We start from the raw sequence: 26,162 nt of genomic DNA, 5'->3' as shown, positions 1-26,162 counted from the left end.
TAATCCTGTGTACTCTGGAGAAAATTCAGGGGCAGGAAGAATCAGGGGTCCTGGTTGCTCAGAGAGAGCGCCGAGTAGCTTAGAACAGTGGATGGACTCCTAGGTTCAGGGATCAAGGAGCCGAAGTGGGGCAAGATATTTTGTGCTTAATAAGGTGGGATCAGGTGGGTTAGAGGAGGAGGATCAAGGAGCCAGGAAACCCCTGGGGTGTCTGAAGTAGGAGGCTGGAGAGGGCAGTGGTTAGAGCAGGTTATGATGGATGACCCTGAGGAGATATTTGGTGGAGATGGAGACCCCAACCCTGCTCCTTATGAGGAGCTGGTCTCTGCGATGGCCGGCGGATTGTATGGGGAACTGGAGCGGCTTGTAGGGGCCCATGGGCCTGGTGCAGTTTCAGGACTCCTGCCGCAACTGGTTTCCGTCCTGGAGTCGCTGCAAGGGGCTTGTGGGCAAGTGCGAGAGCGGGACCAGGCGCTGGAACGCTTGCGGGATGACCGGCTGCGGCTTCTGGAGCAGTATGAGCGGGAGCGATCTGGGCGCAAGCGGGCAGAGGAGGTTGGTGCCGCTTTCTTTCTACTTGTTTTCTATGACTACTATTTTTAAATGTTTGTTTAGGCTGTGTACACACCATACATTTAAAGCACATTCCAGTCCGTCTGTCCCCCAAAATACTGGGAACTGTATTTTATTAAGAATGCTGGGAATTGTAGCTCTGTTGTGGGTAAACTACAGTTCCCAGCAGTATTTTTTGGGGGGTGGTGCTTTAAATATATGGTGTGTATGCAGCCTTAGTCTCAGCTGTGTGTTGCGCAGGTCAGAGATGGGTGACAGTCTCGGGCCAAAGGTTTTACAACACTGGTTGGCAACTACCAGATTTGGCTGACACACCAATCTGAGCCAAAACACGGTGAGTGAAGGCGGGGGTCATATTCCTTCCCTTCTCACGCTTAGAAAATCTGGTATTCATTTCTCCAATCTGGTGCTTGACCGGGCTGGTGCTTTTTAGCGAACAGCACTTTTGCTACAGAACTAGCAGCAACGGAGAGGGATTTTCTCTCTGTATGGTGCCATTCTTGTGAATGTACTTTTCTCTAGAGGTCTTGGTGTTATATGGAACCAAGATACACCCAGATAACAGAAATAGAAAGTAACAGTCAATCTAGGCTCAAATTGCAAGCAGGGGAGGATGGCAGTTTCTGTCCCCGGTTGCTAATCCTCGGCATCTGCTAGTGGAAGGGCAATTGTATTATGAACCTGAAAGTGTTCTGTGTATCACAGGCAGTAGGTACCAATGGGCCCCATCCTTCATGTAGTCATCTAAACACACACTCTCTCTCTATATATATATATATCTTACCATTGTTTATGTGAGCTGACATTGCAGTATCTTGTGGCAAGGCATTCCATGGGCTGGTTATAGTTGCTATCAGGAAGTTCCGGTACTTATTTTGCTTTTTCTTAAGCCTGTGGCCCGTCGGTTTCAGGGGATGCCCCTGAGCTTTCATGCTCTAATAGAGAAGGAGCAGGAGGAAATTATTCATCCTTTGTGCGTCAGTTAAGATTTTAAAGAGATTTCTTTACATTGTCACCACCTTTCCATTTAGCCACTGCAAAGCTTCAAAGTATTAGCAGTTTGCAAGCTTTCTTGATAAGGAAAATGGTCCTTGTGCCTCCCACCTGTTTTATTCTGAGTGTAAGGAATGGGTGCATTGCAGGGGTCTGATGATTCTCAGGGTCCCTTCCAACTCTACGATTCGATGATCTCAACGGCCCATTTTAGCATGTTGAGACTTGGAATGGGTAGCACAGGGCCGATGAAGCTGACAAGGAGCGATGAAAGAAATGAAAGAGACCCAAGGCTGTATATACACACCACACTTTCAGAGCAACCCCCCCTCCCCAAATAAAGAATAATGGGAACTTTGCTTTCTTAAGGGTGCTGGGAATTGTAGCACTGTTAAGGGGTAAACCACAGTTCCTGTGATTCTTGTATGGAGCCCTGTACGGGTTTGAAAGAAAGTGCTGCTAACCGCAGCAGGGCTGGGACCATAGCTATCAACCTTCCTTTTTTTGCAGTGGGAAACGGCGCTGGAATAAGGGAATTTCCCGCAAAAAAAGGGAAAGTTGACAGCTATGACTGGGACTGGGTGGGAGAGGATGTTGGGATCTCCTGGACTCTCGGGTTTCTCTTCCTGCAGAGGTTTATGGAGCTGGAGGACGCGATGGAGCAGGAGCGCAAGGCACATGCAGCGGCTGTGAGCCGGCTGGAGGGCCAGAGCCGTGCCCTGGAAGGCAAAGCACGCAGCTACGCAGACCAGGGTGAGAGGGGCGGGTTCCTTCGCATCCTATGCCTTTGAAATCAGAAGTGCCGAAGGTTCTCCCCTGCAGATTGTTTGGAGAGCCTGCGTTTGATATGGACACTCTTTAAGAAATTATCTCTCTGCCTGGGAGGAAGCCAGTTAGCCAGTGGCCTTGGATGAATTCTATTTTCCCATCTTCCCACGGACGGGATGGCTTGCCCGCCCACCCATGCCCCTCCCACCGACAGGCATGCCCTATCCTGCACCCTCCCATCTTTCCCCCACTCTGCTTTTGGGAAGTTCTGGCTGGGCTGGTCTATCAAGTTTGCCGAGATTGGGGTGTAAGGCAGCGGGGAGCAGTACAATCTCATCATATATCTTTTGGGCTCTTTGCAAAATAGGGCAACTGTTGGTCACAATTGTGATATGCACACACATATATGTCTGGCTCTCTTTAGTTTCAGGTGGGGGGGGAGATACAATGTGGGACATGATGGAGGATTATAAAATTATGCAAGAAGCAGAGAAAAGACAGAGAGGTGTTGTATTTCCCCCCACTCCCATAACATTAGGATTGGCAATGCTCCACATAAACCGCTGGGCAGCAGATGTAGGGTAGACAGAAGGAAATACTATTTCACACAATGCATAATTAAATCATGGAATTCCCTGCCACCAAATGAGGCTGTAGCCACTGGGTTAGGTGGTGTTTTTTTTAAAAAAAGGAAATAGACAAATTCACAGGTAGGGATAGTACCTGTCAATATCTGAGTATCTTAGGCTGCAGTCCTGCACACAGGTTCTTGGGAATAAATCCCATTGAGCTCAGTGGGGCTTGATTCCAAGTACTTATATACTTGAGTATAAGCCTAGTTTTTCAGCACATTTTTTGTGCTGAAGAGCTGCCCTCGGCTTATACTCAGGTGAGGCAGGTGGTGGGGGCGGCGAGAAAGAAGCCCTTTCTCTCTGCTCATGCCGCTGCCGCCCGCTCACCCCAGTCAACCATTCCTTAAGAAGCGTACAAGAACGGCGGTTCTTTACTCTCCCCAGGCAGCTTGTTCCATTCCTGAACTGCTCACATAAATGCAAACTTTAGACCCCAGAAGGCAGAAAGCCTATCAGTTAAGGAAGTATTAAAACCCACAGGTGCTCACTTTCCCTGGCTCCTGCTTAAACAGGACAGGATCCCATCCTTCTCTGTATAACACAAGGGAACATTGTGCTGTGGGTTAAACCACAGAGCTCTAGGGCTTGCCGATCAGAAGAATGGCAGTTCAAATCCCCGCGACGGGGTGAGCTCCACAGCGGCAAAGGAGGAAGAGGAAGGAGCAGCCCAAAGGGCTGCTTTTGGGCTGCTCGTTCCTCCTCCTTCTCCTCCTCCACAGTGGCAAAGGTGAACCTGCTTATATTCAAGTCAATAAGCTTTCCCAGGTTTTTGTGGGAAAATTAGGTGCCTCGGCTTATATTTGGGTCAGCTTATACAGTACTCGAGTATATACGGGTAAATACATACGGGATCAGGGCTTGTACTGTAGGTGCTTTAGCAAAAGCTGAGACAAAACTGTATGTGACTCTAGGTGCATCTTTGACTCTTAATGTGAAGTTTTTATAAACTGGCAAATTATGTCAGTTTCAATAATGTCATAATTCATGGAGTCTGACAAGATTTGGAGAGCGAATGTAACCCTTTCTTTAGAACCACCGAAGGGAAGGGAATTTCCTGTTCTGAAGCTGATATTTTCTGGTGGTGGGAGGCAGGGGAATTCCAGCTTCAGAAGAGAGATTTTTCTCAGGACTGCAGCAGGTGAGGAAAAGGTTAAATTCCTTCTCCACATCTTCTCTACTCAACATCACAGGGCATATTGCCAGACTACCACCCATAATGTTACACGTCACCTGTACTATTTCTTTCAAAGGGTCTTAGTTATAATTACCTGATGTTGGATTTTGCCCTCCAACCAACAGCTCTCAGCTGCTTTGCAGAGTCCGCAACCCAATTCTGTGACCTGCTATTATCTGGACTGGGTTACGTTTATTGATGCTATTAGACCCTGACCACAAACCACCCAGGTTACCTGACTGTTACCACTAGCTCTGAAGAGCTAATTTAATATCGCTTGCCAATGATCCATTCCACAGCCACCGGCGTCACCTTTATAAGGGCTGCTTATCTTTAAATTTAATTATGCCCACCTATTCACAAGTTGCCATGAAAAAAGTTGTTCTCAGTGCTGTTAAAAAGGTCCCAGCCCAATACACACAATGACATTTTTTTGCAACCAGACAGGATTCATTTCCCCTCATCCTTTTAAAAAAGAAAAAACGAATTGCATACCCCATCAAAGTGTATCTCTAACAAAATTCTCCATACCCTCACAAAATGAAAACATTGCATTCATTGGGACTTATTTTCTGGTAAGTATCGGATTGCAGCTTCAGTGTTCTTTGTGTGAATCAAAGACATTAGGGTATTCTTACCCATGAGGCTTGAATTTTTTCTTATTATTATTCATTTGGCCTATTTTGCCACTGCAAAGCTTGCATTGGGTAGAATCTGCTCAATGCAAATTTGTCTTCATTTAAAGATGAATTTTTCTGGCCCTTTCATTAGGCAGAGTGAAGCAACTGCCTTGGGCTATAGATGCTCAGGAGCAGCCTGTGGTTATTCCTCTTGAGCCTCCAGCAATTCCCTTCTGTTGCCACGTGGAGTTTCCTGGGCCCCCTAGTCTGTTATTGATTCTACTGCCAGTCCAGTTGGCTGCAGTGCATGGATTTGGGAGGGGGACGCCCTGCCTGCTCTCTTTCCTGCTTTCGCTGTACACAAAACAAATAGTGCACAAGATGCCCTTAAGACTAATGTAAAACTAGTTTAGGTTTCTTGCATGTACATCAAAACCATACCACCATGCCTCCCTGCCCCCCCCCCCGCTCTCTCTTCACAGTGGCGGGTCTGGAAGAACAAAAATCTTCACTCCTAAAGGAGCTTTCAACTCTCAGCCAGAGCCACACAAAGGTACCGTCAGCCTGCAGCTGCCTTCCCTCGTTTGCTTTCTTTTCTTTTCTCCACTCTTAAGCCAAGCTGGGCCACAATCTCATTTTGTCTTCTGCCTTTTACAGATTGTGCAAAACTACAAGGAATTGAAATCGCAAAGGGTGGCGTTGGCTGCTACAAGTCAAGCTGGATCTCTGACTACAGAAACGAAAAGGTTTGGAAGAGGAAGCTGGCCTGTGGGGTGGCAGTGGGGTTTGTGTGTGTCAGGGGTTCGCTTAGGGGCACGGTGCCACCAATAATGATATTTTTGCCCAAGCTGCTGAGGTTGCGGAGTGTGCTGTATGGCCAGTTGCTGTGCACTCCAGCTTCTTCTGTTCCTTACCACAGTAGCTGTCAAACCACAAACTGTTTCCACTCATTTCATGGGGAAAGTGTATCTGTTTCAGTGTATCTGAAGAAGTGTGCATGCACACGAAAGCTCATACCAGGAACAAACTCAGTTGGTCTCTAAGGTGCTACTAGAAAGAATTTTCGATTTTGTTTTGTTCATGGGGAAAGGTAGAAGTCATTTTTGGTTGCCTAGCAACAGCCAAGTACCACATCTGGGTTATGGCAGGAATGGATGGGACTCCGGCCGGTGGTTGCCAGGCAATCCACCAAGGGCTGCGTGTGACAGAATAGTTAGTTGGGGTTGCACTGAGGTTCAAATCTAATCTCCCTCTGCCTCAAGGCGAAGAAAGGTTGACAAGGGCAAGCTGCTCCAAGGCAAACCTGGTGGAAATGGGGTGTGGTGTGGGGCCACGGGCGAGGAAACATGAACCCTTTCTCCAATTGTCTTCAGGGGTTTGATGGGTTTCTTGGAAGAAGAGGGCCTTTTTAGTGGTGGTGCCCCCGTTACAGAATTCCTTCACTCCCCGGAAATGCCTGGCTCAAATATAGTACCGCATGATACTTTTTGAATGTTGGCCATAGGCCTTGGTGAAACTCAGGTTTTTGATTCAGGAGGTACCGGGTTCAGTTCCTGGCATTTTTAGGTATGCCAGGGCAGAAGAGTCCTGTCTGAGAGCTGCTGCCAGTCAGTGCAGGCACCTCTGAGCAAGGACCACTGGGTTGCTGTGGCTCTGCAAGGCAGCTTCCAAGATTCCCACGTTTCAAGCATTTGAAAATGGAACTGTACTGGCTATCTTCTGACGTCCCCCCCCCCCAGTCCACTGTAGTGATTTCTTTTTAATTTCTGTGTAATGTTGGCGATTGGCTTTGGCAGCCACACTGAGGGCTTTATTGCGTGTTGAGGCAGGGAAGAAAGGTGAGTAAGAATCCTTTTGAGAGAAGGAGACGTTGAAGGGGTCGAAGGCACAATGCGGGAAGTTACAGGCATGTCTTTTCCAAGGCAGCCAATCAGCCAGCCATGTACAGTAACAAGGAAATAAAAACAGATTATTTTTCTCTCCCTCCTCCCCCTGCTCAGGTTGAAGCCCCCACCAATCCAGGCACCCCCAAAGTTCCTCTCAAGCACCTCGGACCCTGGGTCTCCTGAATTGCCTCATTCCCCAGGGGTAAGTGGCTTGGTGTTGTGGGGCTCAAGCCCCTGAACTGTTCGTTGGCCCTTGGCAAACAGCAGCAGTGGTGGACGGGGAAGCAGAGGCATTAAGGGGAGCCAGGAATGAATGGCCTTTTATGTTCTCCCCACCTCCACCTGTCTCTTCAGAAGCCTGCAGAGTTTCAAGAGCTTCCCAGCACAGAGAAGGCTCCCCAGAGGGAGACAGAAAGAAACGATTTCCCCTTGGCACAAGAAATGGTGCAGCCGGAACAGGATGGTATGAAGGGGGAGCCTCTGTTTTGTCTTGATGTGGTTAAGCCAGGGAAAATAACTTGAGGAGGGTATGGGGGGGGCAGTGAGGGGGTGTGGCCAGGGGTGTGGGTGTGGCCAAGGGAAAGCCCCGAGGGCCAAGTGAAGAGGACTGGTGGACCATATTTTCCCTCTGGGCCTCAGGTTCTCTGCTGCAGCCTAATGAGTTAGTAGCGTGCCGGTTCTAGAGTTGTGCTATATATTTTGCGTTTTCACTGGGCTTCTGTTCCTTGTAAGCTGTGCCTCTTCCACACCCCTGCCAGAGTCGTTTCCACCACTGCCAACATTTAGATTTTAAGCTCTTGCGGGGCAGGGACCTGCCTGGCCCTCTTTATTCTTATAACAACAGGAATTTTATCTGCATGCAGACAAACAAAATGCCAGATAGGCCCTTGCCCAAAGGAGAAATGCTTTTCTTGTTTTTCTAGATTATTTTCAGTATGGAAAGGACTGTGTAGAGGTTAACAAACAAGGGATAATAATCTAGAAACAATAATGTGCTTTGCGTCTGCGTCCCCACAACCTTCTTCTCTTGTCAGCCTCTCCTACTCTGCAGCGGCGCTTGGACTTGGACGATCTCCTGAGCTCCACTCCAGAATTGGGACTGGACCAAAAGCAGCCAAGCAGGTAAGAGGGATGTGTCTACTTATTAAGCCTAACATGGATGCTCCTTCACTGGAGTGAAGAAACAGCTAGGCTCCTCCTTCTTGTGTCCTCCGACCACAGCATGCCCACACTGTCCTCTAATCCTCCAGGGTCCCTCCCCGCTTCCCCACAGGTGTTTTAATTTCGGGAGAGTTAGCTCTTCTAGTTATCCTGCTCACTGCTTTGAAGGGCCACACATCACTGAGTTTCCCAGCCAGCAGATAGCCAACTTCTTTTTCTCCTCACACCTGCCTTTGAAACTGCCATTGTGAAAGGATGGCAAACGAAGCCAAGGAAGACTTCTCTGTGTTCATTGTCTCCTTAGAAAAAAAAAAAGCCCCACCCCTGGTTTCTGTCTACTGTGACGTCAGACGTGGGTGTGTGTTGTTGCCAGGTTAGGAGCGGGTGGGTACTCCTGTCTGTCTATTTGTCTGTCTGTCTGTCTCTCAGCCCCCTGAGTAACACCCTCGAGCGCAACACGGTGTCCCTTTTCGCCGAGGTCTCGGGCCTCAGTCCTGAACTCCTCAGCGATATGGATGGCGGTGCCGATTTGCAGGGTAGGTGAAACTCCCACCTTCCCCCTCCCTCTGCCTCCTTGTCCTGCTGGGACCTTATTCCTTTCCTAGAGAACCCAGGAGTCCTAGCTCCCCCCCAAACACCAATTTTAATCCAGAAAACCTGCCTCCCATAGTTCCCCAGCCTGTGGGGAGTTAAGGTTTCTTCCTGTGTCCTAGTAGCTCAGCAGTGTCCATGCTTGACCATCTTTTCAGGGGATGCCTTGGAAACCCTGGTGGCAGAAAACACTCAGCTACAGGAGGCACGGTAAGAGCGACCAGCCTAAAGCGTTAACATGTGTTTGTTTATTTGTTTTGATTTATGAATCTCCTTTTACGTGTGTGCCAAGGCGCCTTACAAACCAGCTGAAAATAATTATAAAAACGGTACAAAAATGCTCCCAACAGCTCAAGGTAGGTGTTGGTTTTGTATTGTTTCTGAAACCTAAGGCAGAGACTTTTTGCATCCAACTGGAAAAGCTTGCCAAAAGAAAACGAATAAATGCATTCATTTGGTTCCAGAAAGTACAGATAGGGGCAGCTTCTGATCCCTTTGGAAGTTGAAGGAGAAACTCTCCTGCAGAATGCAGTGACCCTGCTTGGGTGTATAAGGGAGAAAGCCACCTCTCAATTTACCTGGTCCTGAACTGTTTATGGGTCTTTATATTTTGATGGGAGCTTCTTAGAAAGGAAGGTCCTTGTCAAGGGTGCTTTACTTGGCAGGCAGTTAGAGAAATGGGCCGAGGCCTGGCCTCCTTCTCTCCGCTGGCCCCCGCCCGCTTTCCCTCTTGGGCCGTTGCAGACAGTCCCAGGCTGAAGTCTTGCTGTTCCTCATGGTCCCACCTCCAGGACTGCTCTGGATACAGCCCGCCGCCATCTTATCGCCCGCGTAGAGGAGCTCACCGAAGAGCGCGAGTCGCTACGGTTGGAGCGTGAAGGAACACTGGGGGCCCTGAGCCGCTGCCAAGCCCAGCTGAAGGAGGCTGAGCTGGAACTGATCAGGTAAGGCCTTGTAAACTGCCCTCCCTCGTGTTTGGCAGCCATCTTGATTCCACCACCTGCTGGCTTCGCTGGCAAAAAAAAAGGAGAGGGGCACCTCAAAGTTAGTAGTACACAGCAACAACTCCTCCCCAACAAAGTCATGAAGGGAATGCAGAGAAATCCCAATGTGTTTTGAGTTAGCCATTCTTTCAGAGGTCACATGCCTGCCCCCCCCCCTTTATCCTCACAACAACCTTGTGAGGTAGGTTAGACTGTGTGTGTGTGTGTGTGTGTGTGTGTGAGAGAGAGAGAGAGAGAGAGAGAGATTGAGAATTTATGGTCCAATTTCAACCAGTAAGCTTTGTGGCTGAGTAGGGATTTGATCCTGATCCTCCCCAGCACTCTGGACATTACCGCTCACTCGCGGTTTCCAACAAAGAGCATCATTTATGAAATCATTATATGCTGCCTTATGAGAGCCAAATCCTAAGAGGTATATTATAAATGCTCTAAGCCAGGGGTCCCCAAACTGAGGCCCAGGGGCCGGATGCGGCCCAATCGCGTTCTAAATCCGGCCCACGGATGATCTGGGAATCAGCGTGTTTTTACATGAGTAGAATGTGTCCTTTTATTTAAAATGCATCTCTGGGTTATTTGTGGGGCATAGGAATTCGTTCATATTTTTTTTCAAAATATAGTCCGTCCCCCCACAAGGTCTGAGGCCAGGGACAGTGGACCGGCCCCCTGCTGAAAAAGTTTGCCGACCCCTGCTCTAAGCCAATACATAGCTAATGTTGGAAGATTCTGCCCAGTTTTCTTCATGCAGGTTGTGTTATATGCTTTAACAGCCTGTGTTGTTTGTATTCTTAGGATTATATTGCTGTGAAGCAGTGTGTTCCCAAACTTGGGTCTTCAGCTCTTGTTGGACTACAACTCCCATCATCTCTAGCTAGCAGGACTAGTGGTCAGGGGTGATGGGAACTGTAGTTCAAAAACAGCTGGAGCGACACTGCTGTAAAGTAGCAAAGCTACAATACTAAGAGCCATGTATCTGACAGCAACAATAACCGTAGCAAGACTGCTAATAATGATTAATAATACTACAGTATAAAAACGGTAGTCTATGGATTTGTGTGTTTCTGCCTAAGCACTTCAGACAAACCCGAATCTTTCTACACTAGCCTATTCCTCCGAACAAGTGCAGCCTAGCTCAAGAAATGCTGGGGCTTTGTTCGAATTACTTAACAAATCATTGTGTACCTATCGGGTTAATTACTGCGGACGCGGGTGGCGCTGTGGGTTAAACCACAGAGCCCAGGGCTTGCTTATCAGAAGGTCGGCGGTTCGAATCCCCGCGATGGGGTGAGCTCCCGTTGCTCGGTCCCAGCTCCTGCCCACCTAGCAGTTTGAAAGCACGTCAAAGTGCAAGTAGATAAATAGGTACCACTCCAGCGGGAAGGTAAACGGCGTTTCCGTGCGCTGCTCTGGTTCGCCAGAAGCGGCTTAGTCATGCTGGCCACATGAACCGGAAGCTGTACGCCGGCTCTCTCGGCCAATAATGCGAGATGAGTGCTGCAACCTCAGAGTCGGACACGACTGGACCTAATGGTCAGGGGTCCCTTTACCTTTACCTAACCTTTGTTTGGCATGCATTAAAAGAAACCCGTGTGTGTGTGTGTGTGTGTGTGTGTGTATTGAACTGGTCAGAGGATAAGGCTATCAACCACCAGCCACAATGGCTACGCTCTGTCTTTACTTCTGAATGCCAGTTTCTGGAAACCGCAGGGGTGGGGGGTGGAGATTGCTGTTGTGCTCAGGTCCTTCTTAGAAGCTTCCCGTCCGGTTGGCCACTGCGAGAACAGGATACGGGACCAGATGGGCCATTAGCCTGAACTGGCAGGCTTTCCCTATGTTCTTATATCTGACCAACAATGTGAGCATTTAATAGTTAGAAGGGAAGATGGAATCCACCCTCCCTGAGACATCGGCCTACAATGAATTCTTTTCAGAAAAGAAACAAGTGAGCCCAAATTTCAGTCGTTCGCCTTTCTCTTTCCAGGATACGGCAGGAGTTTCAGGAATCGAGACGTTCTAGTGAGGACGGAGAGGTAACCACAGCACCTTCTGCAAGGATGTTGTGACAGGCCAGAGGGGCCGGCTTTCCCTTGAAGGCTGAGGGCCGGGGGCGGGTGGGGCGGGAAGGGTCTTCTACAGGGCTGTAACTAAACAGGGGTGGGTTTGGGGGGGGTCTGGATTCCGGGAGTGGCATTTGTGTGCATTTGAGGCAGGATCTGCCCTCTTCCTCAGCAGGCTGAAGGAGGCCTGTCCCGGCCTCAGCGGTTCACCCGGGCCGAGATGGCTCGTGTGGTGATGGAGCGCAACCTCTATAAGGAGAGGCTGATGGAGCTGCAGGAAGCTGTTCGGCGCACGGAGCTGCTAAGGTCAGTGGCGCCGAGGTTTACGGTTTGGGGCTGGGAGGGGGTTTGAGGCAGATGGGTCTGTGACCCCATAACCTATGACTCCGTGTGACAGGCTGCCCTCTCCCTCAGCTTGACGTGAGGTTGGATTTGCCCCGCTGAGCCAATTTCTTTTTGAATTGTCTGAGAGCAGCTCAGTGACTGCGAGCCTTGCTGGAGCTTGCCATGTGGCACCAGGGGCATTATGGGAAATCGAAATCCCTCCCCCAACCCTCCTTGCTTCGCCATAGCAGCAGAGCAGCGAGAGGCTTCTCTTCCTTTCTGGCGATCCTTCCCAAACAGCATCCCGAGTGCCAGGGAGTTAGGACTGGAGAAGAAGGGAGAGGACTCTCTCTCTGCTGCCAATGCAGCAGTAAGTAAGGGAATTAGTACTTCTGAGGGGTCTCAATGCTCCCCCTTAATGTTGGAGGTGAGCAGTGGCTATTTTTCTAGAAAAAGAGGTGCCGGAACTCACCATGAACGCCTGCCTTGTTCTCTTAGAATGGCAATGGCACCCACCTGAAAGGTGCCGGAACTTGATTCCTGTGAGTTCCGGCTTTAAAAAAAGCCCTGGAGGTGAGAAGGACGAGTCACGGAGGCTTGTGTTGTGAGACAGGGAATCAGGATACTCAGCAGCATCACAAATGACACCATGTTATCCATTAAGTCCCACCCCACTACTACTGGCAGAGTCTTTCCCCTCTCAGGAGAAGCCAGCAACTGCAAGCAACCTGCTCATTCCATTCCCTAGGAACCAGGAATTGGGGAATCTGTGTCCCTCCATATGTTGCTGAACTCCAGCTCCCATCAGCCCCAAGCCTGCAATGGCTAATGCTCAGAGATGATGGGAGCTGTGATCCATCGGTGTTCAGAGGGCCAGAGGTTCCTTATCCCAATCCTTGAAGCTGCTCAGGACAATCAATCCCTCTGTGGTTTATTTTCCCATAGTACAAACTGGGCGGGAGGAATGGAGGCCGGGAGAGAATTGGCTTATAGAAACAGACTGTGGAGAGGTGAGAGTTAAACAGAGGATTATAGACTCAAAACACAGGTTTGTTACTCGGACAAGAGGAGGCAAATGGCTCTTAGGTGTAGCAAGTGAAGTGCTTCCCTGAGTATTAACAGAGGATCAGGGAGCCAGTTGTGCAAATGATTTGGGTTGCCTGTTTCCCCTTTTTCCAGCCTTGAGCTAATGGCTGCATGGTGGCCGTCCTTAAAGCAATTGTTTCTCTCTTCCCAGGGCTTCGCGGGAGGAACAAGCTGTTCAGATGAAAAAATCCTCTTTCTGGAAAATGTAGGTGCCGTCTGAGATCTGCCCCTGAAGCTGCAGCTGTGCATACTCTGCTTTGACATTTGATATTGGGCATACAACTTAGCATCCTGAGAAATTTCTTTCTTTCTTAGCAAGGCATTATGGCTGCATGGATTAGTTTGAAAGCGTGCAAGGGAGCAATGCCTAGTGAAGTGTACTAGTTGGTAGATGCTAGGCATGATGGCTGTGTTCTCTCTCTCTCTCTCCACTGTCAAGAGGCAGTTGCTGGGAATCACTAGTGGGGAAGGGTGGCTGTTGCACTTAACTCTTGCTTGCAGGCTTCCCATAGACATCCAATTGGCCATTGTGAGAACAGGATGCTGGACTAGATGGGCCATTGACCTGATCCATCAGGTCCTTGTGAGAGAACCTTCCTTGCCATTCATAGCAATGGCCCTGCCTTGGACCAAACAACTCTGCAAGCAAGCTCCTTTTAGTCTGATCACAGTTCCATCGTTCTTGGTGCAAAACCCCCTTTTCTTTCTCTCGATTTTTGATTTATTTTTTCAGAACCGAGTACTGACGGTGCCCTCTGCCATTTCCTCCTCATTTCCCCTGAACGCATTGTGTTTTCCTCTTGCAGTTTTGACCGCTTATTTAACCCCTCGGACTCCCCAGAGAGGGCTCCTGCATCTCCGCTGCCACCCGGGAGGGCCCGGTCCAGCCCCAGCGGCCGCAATGAATTGGGAAGGAATGGGGGGCAGCTGTCTCCAGCCTTGAGATACATCCCACGAGCTACCTCACCGAACGAGTAAGTTGTGCAGCAATTGCTTGGCAGGGGGAGAGGTACGAGCCACAGAGTGCATAAGCTGATTTTGCAGTCCCATCACCGGCACCTCTTGGGGACCTGATGCTCCCTTTATATGGAGTTGGGCTGCTAGTGGATCCATCTAGTCCAGCCCAGGCTGACAGCAGCTCCCTGATGCCAGGTTGGACCATTGGTTCGTCCAGCTCAGTATTGCCTCCTCCAGGCATAGGGAACCCTTTGGGCCTCCAGATGTTGCCAAACTACGGCAATCAGCACCCCTGGCCATTGGCCATACATACTGGGCCTGATGGGAGTTGTAGTTCAGCAGCATCTGGAGGGCCAAAGGGTTCCCCATGCCTGGTCTACTCTGACTGGCAACAACCCTCCAGTGCAGGAGTCAGCAAACTTTTTTCAGCAAGCGGCCGGTCCACTATCCTTCAGACCTTGTGGGGGGCTGGACTATTTTTTTTGGGCGGGGGGATGAACAAATTCCTATGCTACTCATGTAAAAACATGCTGATTCCCGGACTATCCGTGGGCCGAAGGCGATTGGGCCGGATCTGGCCCCCGGGCCTTAGTTTGCCTACCCATGCTCCAGTGTCTTGGGTAGAGATGTTGCCCAATAATAATAATAATAATAATATTTATTATTTGTACCCCGCCCATCTGGCTGGATTTCCCCAGCCACTCTGGGCGGCTTCCAACAGAAACCAAATACAACAATATCAAACATTAAAAACTTCCCTAAAAAGGGCTGCCTTCAGGTTTTTTCTGAATGTCAGGTAGTTGTTTATTTCCCTGACCTGTGATGGGAGGGCGTTCCACAGGGCGGGCGCCACTACCGAGAAGGCCCTCTGCCTGGTTCCCTGTAGTTTTGCTTCTCGCAGTGAGGGAACAGACAGAAGGCCCTCGGCGCTGGATCTCAGTGTCCGGGCTGAATGATGGGGGTGGAGACGCTCCTTCAGGTATACAGGACCGAGGCCGTTTAGGGCTTTAAAGGTCAGCACCAACACTTTGAATTGTGCTCGGAAACGTACTGGGAGCCAATGCAGATCTCTCAGGACCGGTGTTATGTGGTCTCGGCGGCCACTCCCAGTCACCAGTCTAGCTGCCGCATTTTGGATTAATTGCAGTTTCCGGGTCACCTTCAAAGGCAGCCCCACATAGAGCGCATTGCAGTAGTCCAAGCGGGAGATAACCAGAGCATGCACCACTTTGGTGAGACAGTCCGCGGGCAGGTAGGGTCTCAGCCTGCGTACCAGGTGGAGCTGGTAGACAGCTGCCCTGGATACAGAATTAACCTGCGCTTCCATGGACAGCTGTGAGTCCAAAATGACTCCCAGGCTGCGCACCTGGTCCTTCAGGGGCACAGTTACCCCATTCAGGACCAGGGAATCCTCCACACCTGCCCTCCTCCTGTCCCCCAAGAACAGTACTTCTGTCTTGTCAGGATTCAACCTCAATCTGTTAGCCGCCATCCATCCTCCAACCGCCTCCAGGCACCCAACCCCAATACCTTCCTTTTTATTAACTGGACATGCCCTGGTTTGAACCCTGGAGCCTTCCGCTTTCAGAGTCTGCTCACTCGACATAAAATGAAGAGGCTTTATACGGAGTTGGGCTGCTAATTGGATCCATCTAGTCCAGCAGAGGCTGACAGCAGCTGTTCAGGGTCTCCGGCAAAAGTCCGCTTTGGGCAACAATTGCATGCAGGCCGATCTGGGTAAATGCAACTGAAACCTGAGCATTTCCCCTGGTTGCAACTGGACGCAGGGTTGTCACCGGAAGCTCTCTGCTGCCCCCTACTATACCCGGCTTTTATATCCGCAGAGCCGACGCCTCCCCTCAGCAGAAGCGGAGAGAGCTGTACCGTGAGATCCGCTCCCACATCTGGCAGGAGCATGGTCGGGCGCAGATCCATGGGTGGAGCCAGCCGCCTGCTCTCCAGGTGAGCATTCCAGCAGGGGCACCAAGGTTTCGTGCATCCAGGTACCTGACCCTATGGAAATCCCATGCCAAATAAGGGGTAGGTCTTCAAGTACTGTCTTTTCAAACCAGGGCAGGAAAAATGTACCGGTAGATGCAGCATTGTGTGTGTGTGTGTTATCACACCAGACAGTGTGCAACAATTTCCCCACATTTGACAATGGAGTGATGGTCTAAAATTAATAAATGACGATCGCCATCAGCATTGGCATCCTGCCGGCTCCTGAAGACACACCTGTTTGGGCAACCATTTCCCAGAACTGAACTCCTGATGTTATTGCTTGAACTGTTTTTTCATTGTTGGGCTTTTGATTGTTCGTTTGCGTAAGGTTCGCGTGAAGGTGCTTCACGAGTAAACGGAGCAGGGGCCCTAACAGTCTTTTGCAGTTTTAATGTGCAAACTATTTACAGTGCAGAGCTACAAAAAGCATGTCTGTCTCAGTCGCTGGCAGAATCCGGGAGTGGCCCCTTCTGGCTTCTCCCCCAGCATAAGAACTTCGGCACCCCAAGTCTCCTCCTACCCTGCTTGCGTTTCACCCCTCTGCGCAACTGGGGTGCCAGAAAATGGCATGCCTTCCTCCTGACCAGCTGGGCGAGGTGAGCGCAGGGTCTCAGCAACATCCCCAAGCCTTCTCCCCGCCATGCTCCCTGCTTGTGGCTCCTGGCTAGAAGAGGCGCTGGGGCTCTCAGTGGCATCCCTAAGCCCCCTCCTCGCCTGGCTGGTTCCTTCCCTCTCCTCCCCACTGGAGGTGTGGCGGCTTTCCCCCGCTGGAAGAGGTACTGCTGCTGAATTGGTGTCGGGGCTCTCAGCGGGCCAGGTGGCAGTTCCCTGACAATTTGTTTTTATTGTATATTTTTTATTAAGGATGTTTTACTGCCCCCATGGATCTGTTGTTGGGTATTTCAATTCACACACTGATTTTCATAGTTGTGAACTGCTTAGAAACCGTTTTTGGCATATAACAAGTAAACAAATGGAGCCCACTGAATTCGACCCTGTTGAGTCACCCAACAGCGTGGTGCTTTAGACTATACATTTGCCTTGTTCCATCCCAGTCATGGGATCTGACCTTAGTTTTGAACTGGCCACTCCTGCAGCGAGTCTCCACACATTAAAATCCAGCCACCTTTTCTCTGCAGGGGCCTGACCCCCTTTCAGGGGCCGCCGACGTACCTGTGCTTGCACAATTACGGATGCTAGACCAGAAGGACCCCAATACAAAGGTAACAAAGCAGAGATTTCCAAATGCTGAATAGCTAGGGGTGGTTTCCCCCCCCCCCTCCCCCTCAGTTGTTATTATTACTATTATTGCATTTCTACCCCACCTTTCTTCCAAGAAGCTCAAGGTGCTTCTCCACCTGCCCTCCCCCCCCCATTTTATCCTTACAACAACCCTGTGAGGTAGCTGGCCCAAGGTCACCCAGTGGATTTCATGTGGTTGAGTGGGGATTTGAACCCTGGTCTCCCAGTGGCACTCTAACCACTGCACCACTGAATTGAAATCTGAGGCCACTCTAGGAAAATAGTGTTGGTTTCCTACTGTAAAGTGCCCAAAAGGGGTTACCGTACTTTTTTGTCTATAAGACGCCCCCTATTTCGGGTGACTCAAATTTAAGAAAATGGCGGGAGATGCCACAGTGTTTGTTGAACTTTTTTGTGGAGGATTGCCCACAGTTGTTGAGCTAAATCCGCCTCCCTTCTGCCCCATCGTTAGCAGAAGCTGCCAGTCGGCTACCCAACTGCCGGAGCGCCAGCCAATCAGCACCACCCATTGACGCAGCAACCAATAACTCGCACAACAGCCGCTGACAGCATTGGCAGCAACAAATCAAACGTCCACCCTATGCACTACCCATGTATAAGATGATCCCCACTTTTTAGAATGATTTTTAAAGAAAACAACATAGTCTTATACATGGAAAAGTACGGTAGTTTGGGTAGGTGTAGGAGTAAGAGTGGCTGAGTTCAGAGCAGGGACTCGTCCAGAGAGGTAGCGGGCAGCCTCCTCTGAGGACAGGCTACCCAGCTGCATGTCTGCTTTGGGAGCGATTCACGTGATCCAGTGGTGTTGGCATCAGCTGAGTTCTCAGCCCCTCTGAAGGGTGAGTGGAAGGAGACCAAACCCTGCAGAGACTCTGGGCAGTTCCTGTGTGGGCAAGTACAGTGGCAGGCTCAGAAGAAGTTTAAGGCTTATTAAAGTGGCACATTTGCAGTTCCTGTGGCAAAGGTTTCTGACTGCAGTTGGGAAGGGTGGGGTGTCATTCTTGTATGTAAAGTGACTCCTTTTACCAGGGGGCCAGCAGATCTCAATGTCGTGCCTGCCTCTCTTTCATTGTAGCTCTGGTGTGCTGCAGCATCAGTTGGCGCTGAGACTCAAGAAGAAACAGAAACCGTAAGTATCATCATCATCATCATCGTTATTGGTTTTACTCTTGCTTAAGAATTCTCACTTAAGCTCCTTCCCTTTTCAGGTTTTTTTTTTTTTTTGGTTTGTTGTTTTGGTGTATGTGAAGTGAAAACTGCTCATTTAGGACGACCTTCAGTTCAGAGAGCGGGACGCGGGTGGCGCTGTGGTCTAAACCACTGAGCCTCTTGGGCTTGCCGATCTGAAGGTCGGCGGTTCGAATCCCCGCCACGGGGTGAGCTCCCGTTGCTTGGTCCCAGCTCCTGCCACTCTAGCAGTTCGAAAGCATACCAGTGAAAGTAGATAAATAGATACCACTCCGGTGGGAAGGTAAACGACGATTCCGTGCGCTGCTCTGGTTTTGGTGTTCTGTTGCGCCAGAAGCAGCTTAGTCATGCTGGCCACATGACCCAGAAAAACTGTCTGCGGACAAATGCCGGCTCCCTTGGCCTGTAAAGCGAGATGAACACTGCAACCCCAGAGTCATCTGTGACTGGACTTAACTGTCGGGGTCCTTTACCTTTTTTTCAGTTGAGAGAGATGTTTGTCTCCTGCAGCAAGAGTCTTTTAGCACTTTAAAGACTAACAAATTTATTATGACTTGAGCTTTTGTGGACTCGAGACCACTTCATCAGATGTGTTAAGCGGCAAGTATATAGATTGCCATTCAAGAATTACAGTCGGTGATCATTGGAGCTTAAATATATACCAAATAGTCACATTTTTGTAGCAGCAAGTTGATGATAAAGGCTGGGATTAATGCATTTAGAGGGGCAGGGAACCATTAGCAAGAAAGAAGTCGTGACTAGAACAGATATCCAGCGCTGGTAACACATGAGAAATGATGTGTATCCCCTTCAATAAGTTAGTGGTTTATCCTCTGACTTTTCTCAGCGTTTTGTTTTTGTTCTGATGCTGTTTTCAATTTATTTCATGTTTTCATTGTTATAATCATGCACAGATAAAATTGTAAGGCACTTCAGCGGTTTGTTTTGTTCTGGTTTTTTTTGGTAATTTATATATTGGCAAACAAGCCATGGTTGCAGTTTGGGGTTCTTGACTCAACCGTTCTATGATGCCCCTTCAGATTTAAGTCCAGAAACATTCCTAGCCCACCCACATGCTTAACCTGCTGCCGTGCACGGAGAACTTGAACACAGGATGGGATGGGGGCAGGGGTAGGAAGGAGACACACTTCCCCAGGTTATGTAAATTTCCTTGCCTGGCTGCCTGGAAAGCCTAGGCATGTGTGTGTTTGCCAGCTGAAGTGACAAAACAGGTTACAAAGGCTGAAGTTTAGGGATTGTCAAGGGCGTGTTTGTGTGTCTGTGTGTGTGTGTGTGCTCGCACGGTAACATAAAAGGGAGGGAGGCTGGTCGAGGCCCACAATGTTTTGCTGATCCCTCCGGTTCTTTCTTTTCCAGGGCTCCTCTCGTCACTGCTCTCGGCTGTGGGTGGCCTCAGGGACCCACTCTGCAAGCGAAGTGACTCTGTTTGATGCCCAGAACCCAAACCAGCTCCTGGAACATTTCGTGCTGCCTGGAGTTCACGTCCTATCCATCGCATGCGTCCCTGGTCAGTGCAAGGAAGGAGAATCTTATCATTTTATACAGGCTCTTAATACACACAAATGCACACTTAGGCCCTTAGGCCGATTGGCTTGTTCTTTAGTCCTGTGCTTTGGTTCTGCCTTTTGGTCCTAGTTGCTGCCTTGTTTCATGGCTCCTGATACCCTCGCAACCCAGCCCCTGGCAATGACTCTGTCTCTCCTGCTGCTCCTACATGTGGAGCTCCCTCCTTGAGATTTCCACCTGGTGCCACCCCTCTTTCTTCCTTCTATCGCATCTCAAAACACACCTTTTCCACTTCGCCCCGTGACTTCATCCTATTAATCCTTATTCCTAGCTGTAGCCAAGTATCAGGTACACAAAACTTTCCCAGCTATACATATTTTAGACTGCAAGCACTATAGATTTTGGACTGAAGTTGTGTGTCCATTGAGATTTTACAGCATGGGTGGGAAAACTTTGGCCTGGTGGAGGGCAAAACTTGCCCTTCCAGGGGATCACATTTGGTTCACGGTGCCATTTTTCCAAAACCACATCCATCTCTCAATCATCTGATATCACTGCGATGGGTGGGCGACATCAGCTGACGGGTGTGGGCAGGGCTCAATCCTGTATTGTCTGCACCCACCAGTTCCCCAAAGGGACCAGGGATACACAAGCTAAAGCAGCAGGGTTTAAGCAACCTCTCTCACTCAACAGCTGGTGAGTGGAGACTTCAATCCTGCTTGGTGCAGCTTTATTGGTTAGTATCTCCCCGCAGTCCTACAGGCCAACTTTGAAAGCTGGGCGGGACTCCTCATTATCACACCAGATGATTGGCAGATCGATAGGCCTGTGTGCAGCTAGATAAAGATTTCACCTGCTGTGCCAAAACGGTTCTCCCCGGCCCTGCCTTGTAGGGTTCCTAAGCAGGGACTCCAGCTGTTTCTGTGCTCCCTGAGGAAGGCCGCTTTGCCTTCTCCATTCCTCCTCCATAGGCCTCTCTGTGCCTGGTGTCGAGAGTCCCGAGAGAGAACCAGAGATCCTCGAAGACCCCCTGGCACCCGGATCCGACAGCGAGGATGAAGTGCTGGAGATGGAGGCGGTTGGCACAGAGCCCACCGTGTGGTTTGGCACCCAGGAGGGCTGGTAATTGACACCCAGTAGGGTTGAACGGGGGAAGAAATGGGAGGTGGGGGGTAAACCCCCGTTCCTGAATGGATTGCCATCAGATTTGTTGAGCTTCTCTGGCCAACCTCTGCCTCTTCCTACTCCCTCCAACTCCAACCACCAGGACCAGCATCCTGCCCTTCTTCTTCTTCTGCTGCTGCTGCCACCATCACTTCGGCTGTCATATTTGACAATCCCATGGGTTCTGCCAGGTTTATTTACACTGAGCGTGCCCGGCATCCTCGGGAGACGCGCAGCCGGAACTGAAAATACTGGTGGCTGATGAGAGCAGCTAATGCAAGGGAGGGATGGGGGAGCAGGCCTGGAGCTGGTTGGGCTGGTCACCAGGAGGGCTCAGGTGGTGTCACCTTTGGAGGCTGACCGCATCTCTCCCCCCCCCCCCGGTAGCATTTATATTCACTCCGCCGAGACTGACTGGCGCCGCTGCCAGGGCAAAGTGCAGCTGAAGGATGCCGTCCACTGTATTGTGTGAGTATGCGGACTCCCATCACTCTCTCTGAATGCTGCGGAGCCCCACTGCCTACCCCTCTTGGGTGTCGCCTGCCTTCCCATGCTGGTGCTGTTGCAACTTTCCTTAGTTTTAGGCCCCCTGTCTATGCTAAAGCAATGTCACACTGCTGTAAGCAGCCATGGTTCCCCCCCCAAAGAACCCTAAGCTTAAGGGTGCTGGGAGGAAGCTAAAGTTCCCAGAGTTCCCTGGGAAGAGGGACTGACTGTTCAACCACTCTGGGAACTGTGAAGGTCTGTGAGGGGAATAGGCCGTCTCCTAACAACTCTCAGCATCCTCAACAAGCTACACTTCCCAAGATTCTCTGCAGGAAGCCATGGCTATTTAAAGTGGTATGATACAGTAGTGCAGATGGGGCCTTACTCTGCTCTTTTTGTCTCAGCCACACCCAGGGCCGTGTAGCAGCTGCTCTAGGGGACGGATCTCTGGCCATTTTCCACCGAGACACAGGTACGTCCTGCTCCTTTTAATTCCTCCCTGCCCTGGCTTCCCCACAGCTCAGGTCCTCAGTTTCACCTAATCCCTGTCTTCCACAGCCCGGAATTGGGACCTGCGCTCCCCACGCCTGCTTGACTTGGGGAGGCCACGGCGCTCCATTCGTTGTGCCATCCCCGTGCTTGACCGGCTGTGGTGTGGATATGGGAACAGAGTCTATGTGCTGGATCCTCGCACTGCTCGCATCCAGGTGAGTGTGCCCCTCGTGCGACTTGAGGCGGTGGCTGAAACCCATGGAGAATTTTTTGGCTGGTTTTATGTGTAAAAACGGGAGTTCGAGATGGCCAGGATCATTCTGTTTATTGGTGTTAGAACAGTATCGCTACAAGAACTAGCCAGTGAATTCATTTTGGCTGTTCTCTTCTCTCTCTCTCTCTGAACAAAGAATTGAAACACAAGACAGATAAAACTGTGAAATTAATTGGGGTGTAAGAACAAGCCTGTCGGGCAAAAGCACCAACGCATTACGAAAGTCTAGAATTTTGGCCATTCCTATTGAAATGGGTAGATCCCAAGGAACAACTGCTAGCTGGCACAACTTGGAGAAGTGTTGAGATCCAAGATCTAGATGTCAATGATGTGGACGTGGGTCTGGGGACAGGGTCTTGAATCCAGGCTGCCTGTAGCAACCTGCTTTCTCCTCCCTCCCCCGCCCCCCCCAGAGGTACTTTGAGGTGACTTCGCACCCTGAAAGCCAAGTGCGGCACATGGCAGCCGCCGGCAACGGCATCTGGGTCTCGGTTCGACTGGAGTCCACTCTGCGCCTCCTCCACCCCGAGACTGGCCAGCCGCTGCAGGAAGTGGAGCTGGGGCCCTATGTCAGCCGCATGCTTGGTGAGTGTCAGCAGCCACCATGACTTTGGGGCTTTGGGTGGGACTCTGAGCAGAATGCGGGGACAGTGCAGCTTCCGGGAACAAGTTGGCAAGACAAAGCTGTTGGATTAGCCACAAACAAGCCCTGGAAGAGAAGAGCAAAGAAGCAGGCTACAGGGAGAACGTCCAGGACAGGAGGGTTTTTCTGAGGGCAGGAAGCTTTTAATAGAAGGTTCCCGGCCAGTTGTGGCCTGAGAGGGGCATCCTGCTGCTTCCTCCCTCCTGTGCATCAGTATCTGGGCTGAGTCATGGGCAGTAGTCCGAGGTGAGTCAGGAGCTGGGAACCAGCCATTAGTCCCAAGGGGGGACCAAAGAGAAAGGCTGTGTCTATTTTGCCGTTTACTCTGGTTCCAGTGCACTCCCACCACAGTAGTCGTGTGCAAGTGACAAAAGCAAGCCAGAAGTCAGCACCTAAGAATACAGAAGCAGGCCAGAGTGCAGGCAGACCTTGGAACAGGAAGGCCTCACTCTGAAGCTGCCACTTGCAGTTCAGCAGCTCACCAAATGGGGCAGCTGGGCTCTCCTTCATGGGAGATCAGATGGCCGTCTGCTTTAGTTGAGATGTCTGCATTGCAGGGGGTTGGACTAGATGACCCTTGGGGGTCCCTTCCAACTCTGCGATTCTCTGATATGATTCTAGGATCTGGGTACCCTGGTTTGGAACCTCCTGTCTGTTTAATGGAAAATCCCTCCTCTTTTTCCTCCTCACTCTCCAGGGCCGAACGGTCTTAGTTTAGCCATGAACATCTCAGCACTTGCCGCTTTTGGGAAACGGCTGTGGGTTGGCACCTCTGGAGGCACCATCATTTCCCTGCCCTTCATCTCAGGTACCTGTGTGTGGTGGGAGAGGGAGAGCGAGTGCAGCTGCAAGTGTATACATAGCAGAGCTCCCTGGTGGCTATTTCTGTGAATTTTCTGTCTTGGTTTCTCACAGAATTTGCTGGGAGCTCAGAAACGTCTTCTTCCACTGGCATCCCTTACTGTGCTCTGGAGCAAGCCCAGATCAGCTACCACGCACACCGCGATGCTGTTCGCTTCTTCGTCTCAGTCCCAGGTAACCAGCACGGAGGAATCGATGCCCATTCCTCGGTTCTTTGGGGGAAGAATTCAGTGGATTAAAAGAATTTAAGAGCATGGAATCCAAAGCTTCTGCTGCTGCTGCCACCATTCTTTGGATAATGCCGATGATGTGCAGTTTATAGAGTACTAGAGGACAGGTCCTTGCCCCAAGGAACTTACAGTACAGTAGTCCAAATGGAATGTTACTGGAGCAAGGATCACTGTGGCCAGACTCTCACTATCCACAAGAGGAGAATGGTGGATAGATAAATACAAACCTCAGTTCTGTCTGCTCTTTGCTTACTTTAGGGTGTATGAACCCATCCTCTTCTGAGAGCACCAAGGAATCGCATGGCCAAGAGGCACCAAGCAAACCTTGCAGCTTGGTGTTAAGTGGAGGGGAGGGATATATCAACTTCCGGATAGGTAAGCATCTTACTTTACAGGTGTGAGGGAATGACGTGGGAACAGGATACAGGCATCCCACCCCATTATCCCAGCACCAGGTACAATGTCTTCTCTGACTTCTTTTGGCCCTCTGGTTTTTTCCCTCTCTTTACCCAGGTGATGACACCGACGACCGCTACGGTGACCTGCTCCTCCCGAACCCACGCTTATGCCGAGCCGAGCGAAGCCACCTCATTGTCTGGCAGGTGCAGGCCTGAGGCTCTGGTGATGGGCACAGTCACTACTTCAGGGTGGTGTGGCACAGCTCCAGCCTAGGAGGGAATTGCACCGTGAACAGATAAGACGCTGGTGGTTGTGGGCTTCCCATCTCTCTCTCCTGCCCTCTTTCCCCAAGTGTTTAACCCTCTGGTGTCTGAGGGTTGGGGCAATGACTTTTTGCAGTGTTCTCAGGCCGATGATTGTAGCAGAAGCCATCTGGATGCCAGGATCTGTTTTTTGTGAATCTGCACGGTGAGGGGATCTGCAACGGGTAGTTCCTTGCCCCCAACCCCTTTCTAAATAAGCACTTCCACTGCTAAGGAATTGGAGCACTGTGCCGCTTTGCAGTAAGTCGACCTGCTCTGATACGGACTACACCCCTGTTGGATCCTGCTGTGTCCATGCCTCCCTGTGTTATATAGCACCAGCAACTTCCCTCTTAGTGGCCAGGTGATTGGGAGCCAGAATGCAGCTACCTGGGCCATGTAGAAGGGAAGAGGCCTCTGTTACCAGTTGGGAATGAAAGAAGCAGATCCGGTGAGTTAGAGCGCACGAGGCCGAGAACCAGGACTCCTGGGTTTATCTGGAAAAAGGAGCAGCATCCAAGCGCATTGGAGCTACAACCACCACCCCGTCCTTCTTTCTTGTGTGATTATTTGATGCACTTTTGATTCTACGGGTTGAGACATGAGGAGAAGACATGGAAAATCTTGAACTACAGGCATGGATTTGTTGAAGGCTGTGAGGCAGCACTACTCAGAGAGGCCTGAAGGGGGAGCTCTCTCCTTGCTGTGCTGCTTTTGATCTGGAAGCGGAATATTGATTGAATTGATTCCCGGTGCTATTGAGCTGACCAGATCCTGGCTCCAGTTTTGGAGTGATGCTAGGGCCGGCCGGGGCACACAGCTCACTGTTAAGTTTCTCAGGGTTGCTGTTCCTTGTTTGTCCGTATCACCCAAGGGTGAGGGTCTCTGGCGGCCTCTCAGGGTCTATTTCTGTGGGTTGGTTTCTAATAAAGCTTTAATTATTATTATTACTATTATCATCATCAGGTCATCCTCTTGTTTGCACACGGACTGGATTTTGGGTCTTTGTTGGCTTCTCCCACCACAAGTTCCCCATCTGTTGTAAACGGTGTCCTCCTCTCTCACACACACCTTTTGTGTGTGTATTTGCTCCTTTCTCGATAGATGTTCAGACGTTACTAAAATGAGGGCTTTCCTTCCTACGGGATGGCCAGAAACACAACTCACATAGTAGAACCGGCAAAGGGCATGGGCACCGACACTGATAAAACCAGCACGACTTTCAGCAGGCGAGTCCTACAGAGAAATGGGACGGTTGCTCTTGCGATAATCGCAACTACCGCCATTAAGCACCGACAAGGCCTCAAAGTGCATCACCGACTGGAGGAGTTTTCAAGAACTGTGGGGGCTATCCTCACTGCTGCTCTTTCCCACTGGGGAAAACCACTCTTTCACGCTTAGTCGGAGTAAACGGGTTTTCAGCTACAGTTTCCATGATTTTTTTGGGGGTGGGGGACATCGTGGGCTTCAAATGTGCACTGGGTGTGCTTTAAATGTGTGGTGTAGATC

At 50.3% G+C, this 26,162-nt stretch overlaps 1 protein-coding gene across 3 annotated transcripts; it reads left to right on the top strand.

Moving 5' to 3' along the window:
- On the top strand, positions 1-25,607 carry LOC117058206 (C-Jun-amino-terminal kinase-interacting protein 4-like). Of its 3 annotated transcripts, none has more exons than XM_033169217.1 (27): positions 1-555; positions 2,199-2,319; positions 5,243-5,313; positions 5,418-5,506; positions 6,761-6,848; positions 7,004-7,109; positions 7,681-7,768; positions 8,237-8,343; positions 8,557-8,608; positions 9,190-9,342; positions 11,381-11,429; positions 11,629-11,762; positions 13,018-13,071; positions 13,673-13,840; positions 15,668-15,785; positions 16,964-17,047; positions 18,163-18,216; positions 19,653-19,803; positions 20,774-20,924; positions 21,354-21,434; positions 21,857-21,924; positions 22,011-22,159; positions 22,632-22,803; positions 23,559-23,669; positions 23,777-23,896; positions 24,211-24,327; positions 24,466-25,607. In XM_033169217.1, exons 1-27 carry the CDS (start codon positions 253-255, stop codon positions 24,564-24,566), a joined length of 3,060 nt encoding a protein of 1,019 aa, XP_033025108.1. In that variant the 5' UTR covers positions 1-252; the 3' UTR covers positions 24,567-25,607. The 3 variants fall into 3 exon arrangements, with proteins under 3 accessions (XP_033025108.1, XP_033025109.1, XP_033025107.1); XM_033169218.1 differs by having other exon boundaries at positions 7,001-7,109; positions 11,632-11,762; XM_033169216.1 differs by having other exon boundaries at positions 2-555; positions 7,001-7,109.
- The last annotated feature ends 555 nt before the right edge of the window (positions 25,608-26,162 follow it).

Source organism: Lacerta agilis, chromosome 14 (assembly GCF_009819535.1).
Source record: "Lacerta agilis isolate rLacAgi1 chromosome 14, rLacAgi1.pri, whole genome shotgun sequence".
In the NCBI taxonomy this organism is placed as follows: Eukaryota; Metazoa; Chordata; class Lepidosauria; order Squamata; family Lacertidae; genus Lacerta; species Lacerta agilis.
This window is presented reverse-complemented; position numbering and strand designations above follow the sequence as displayed.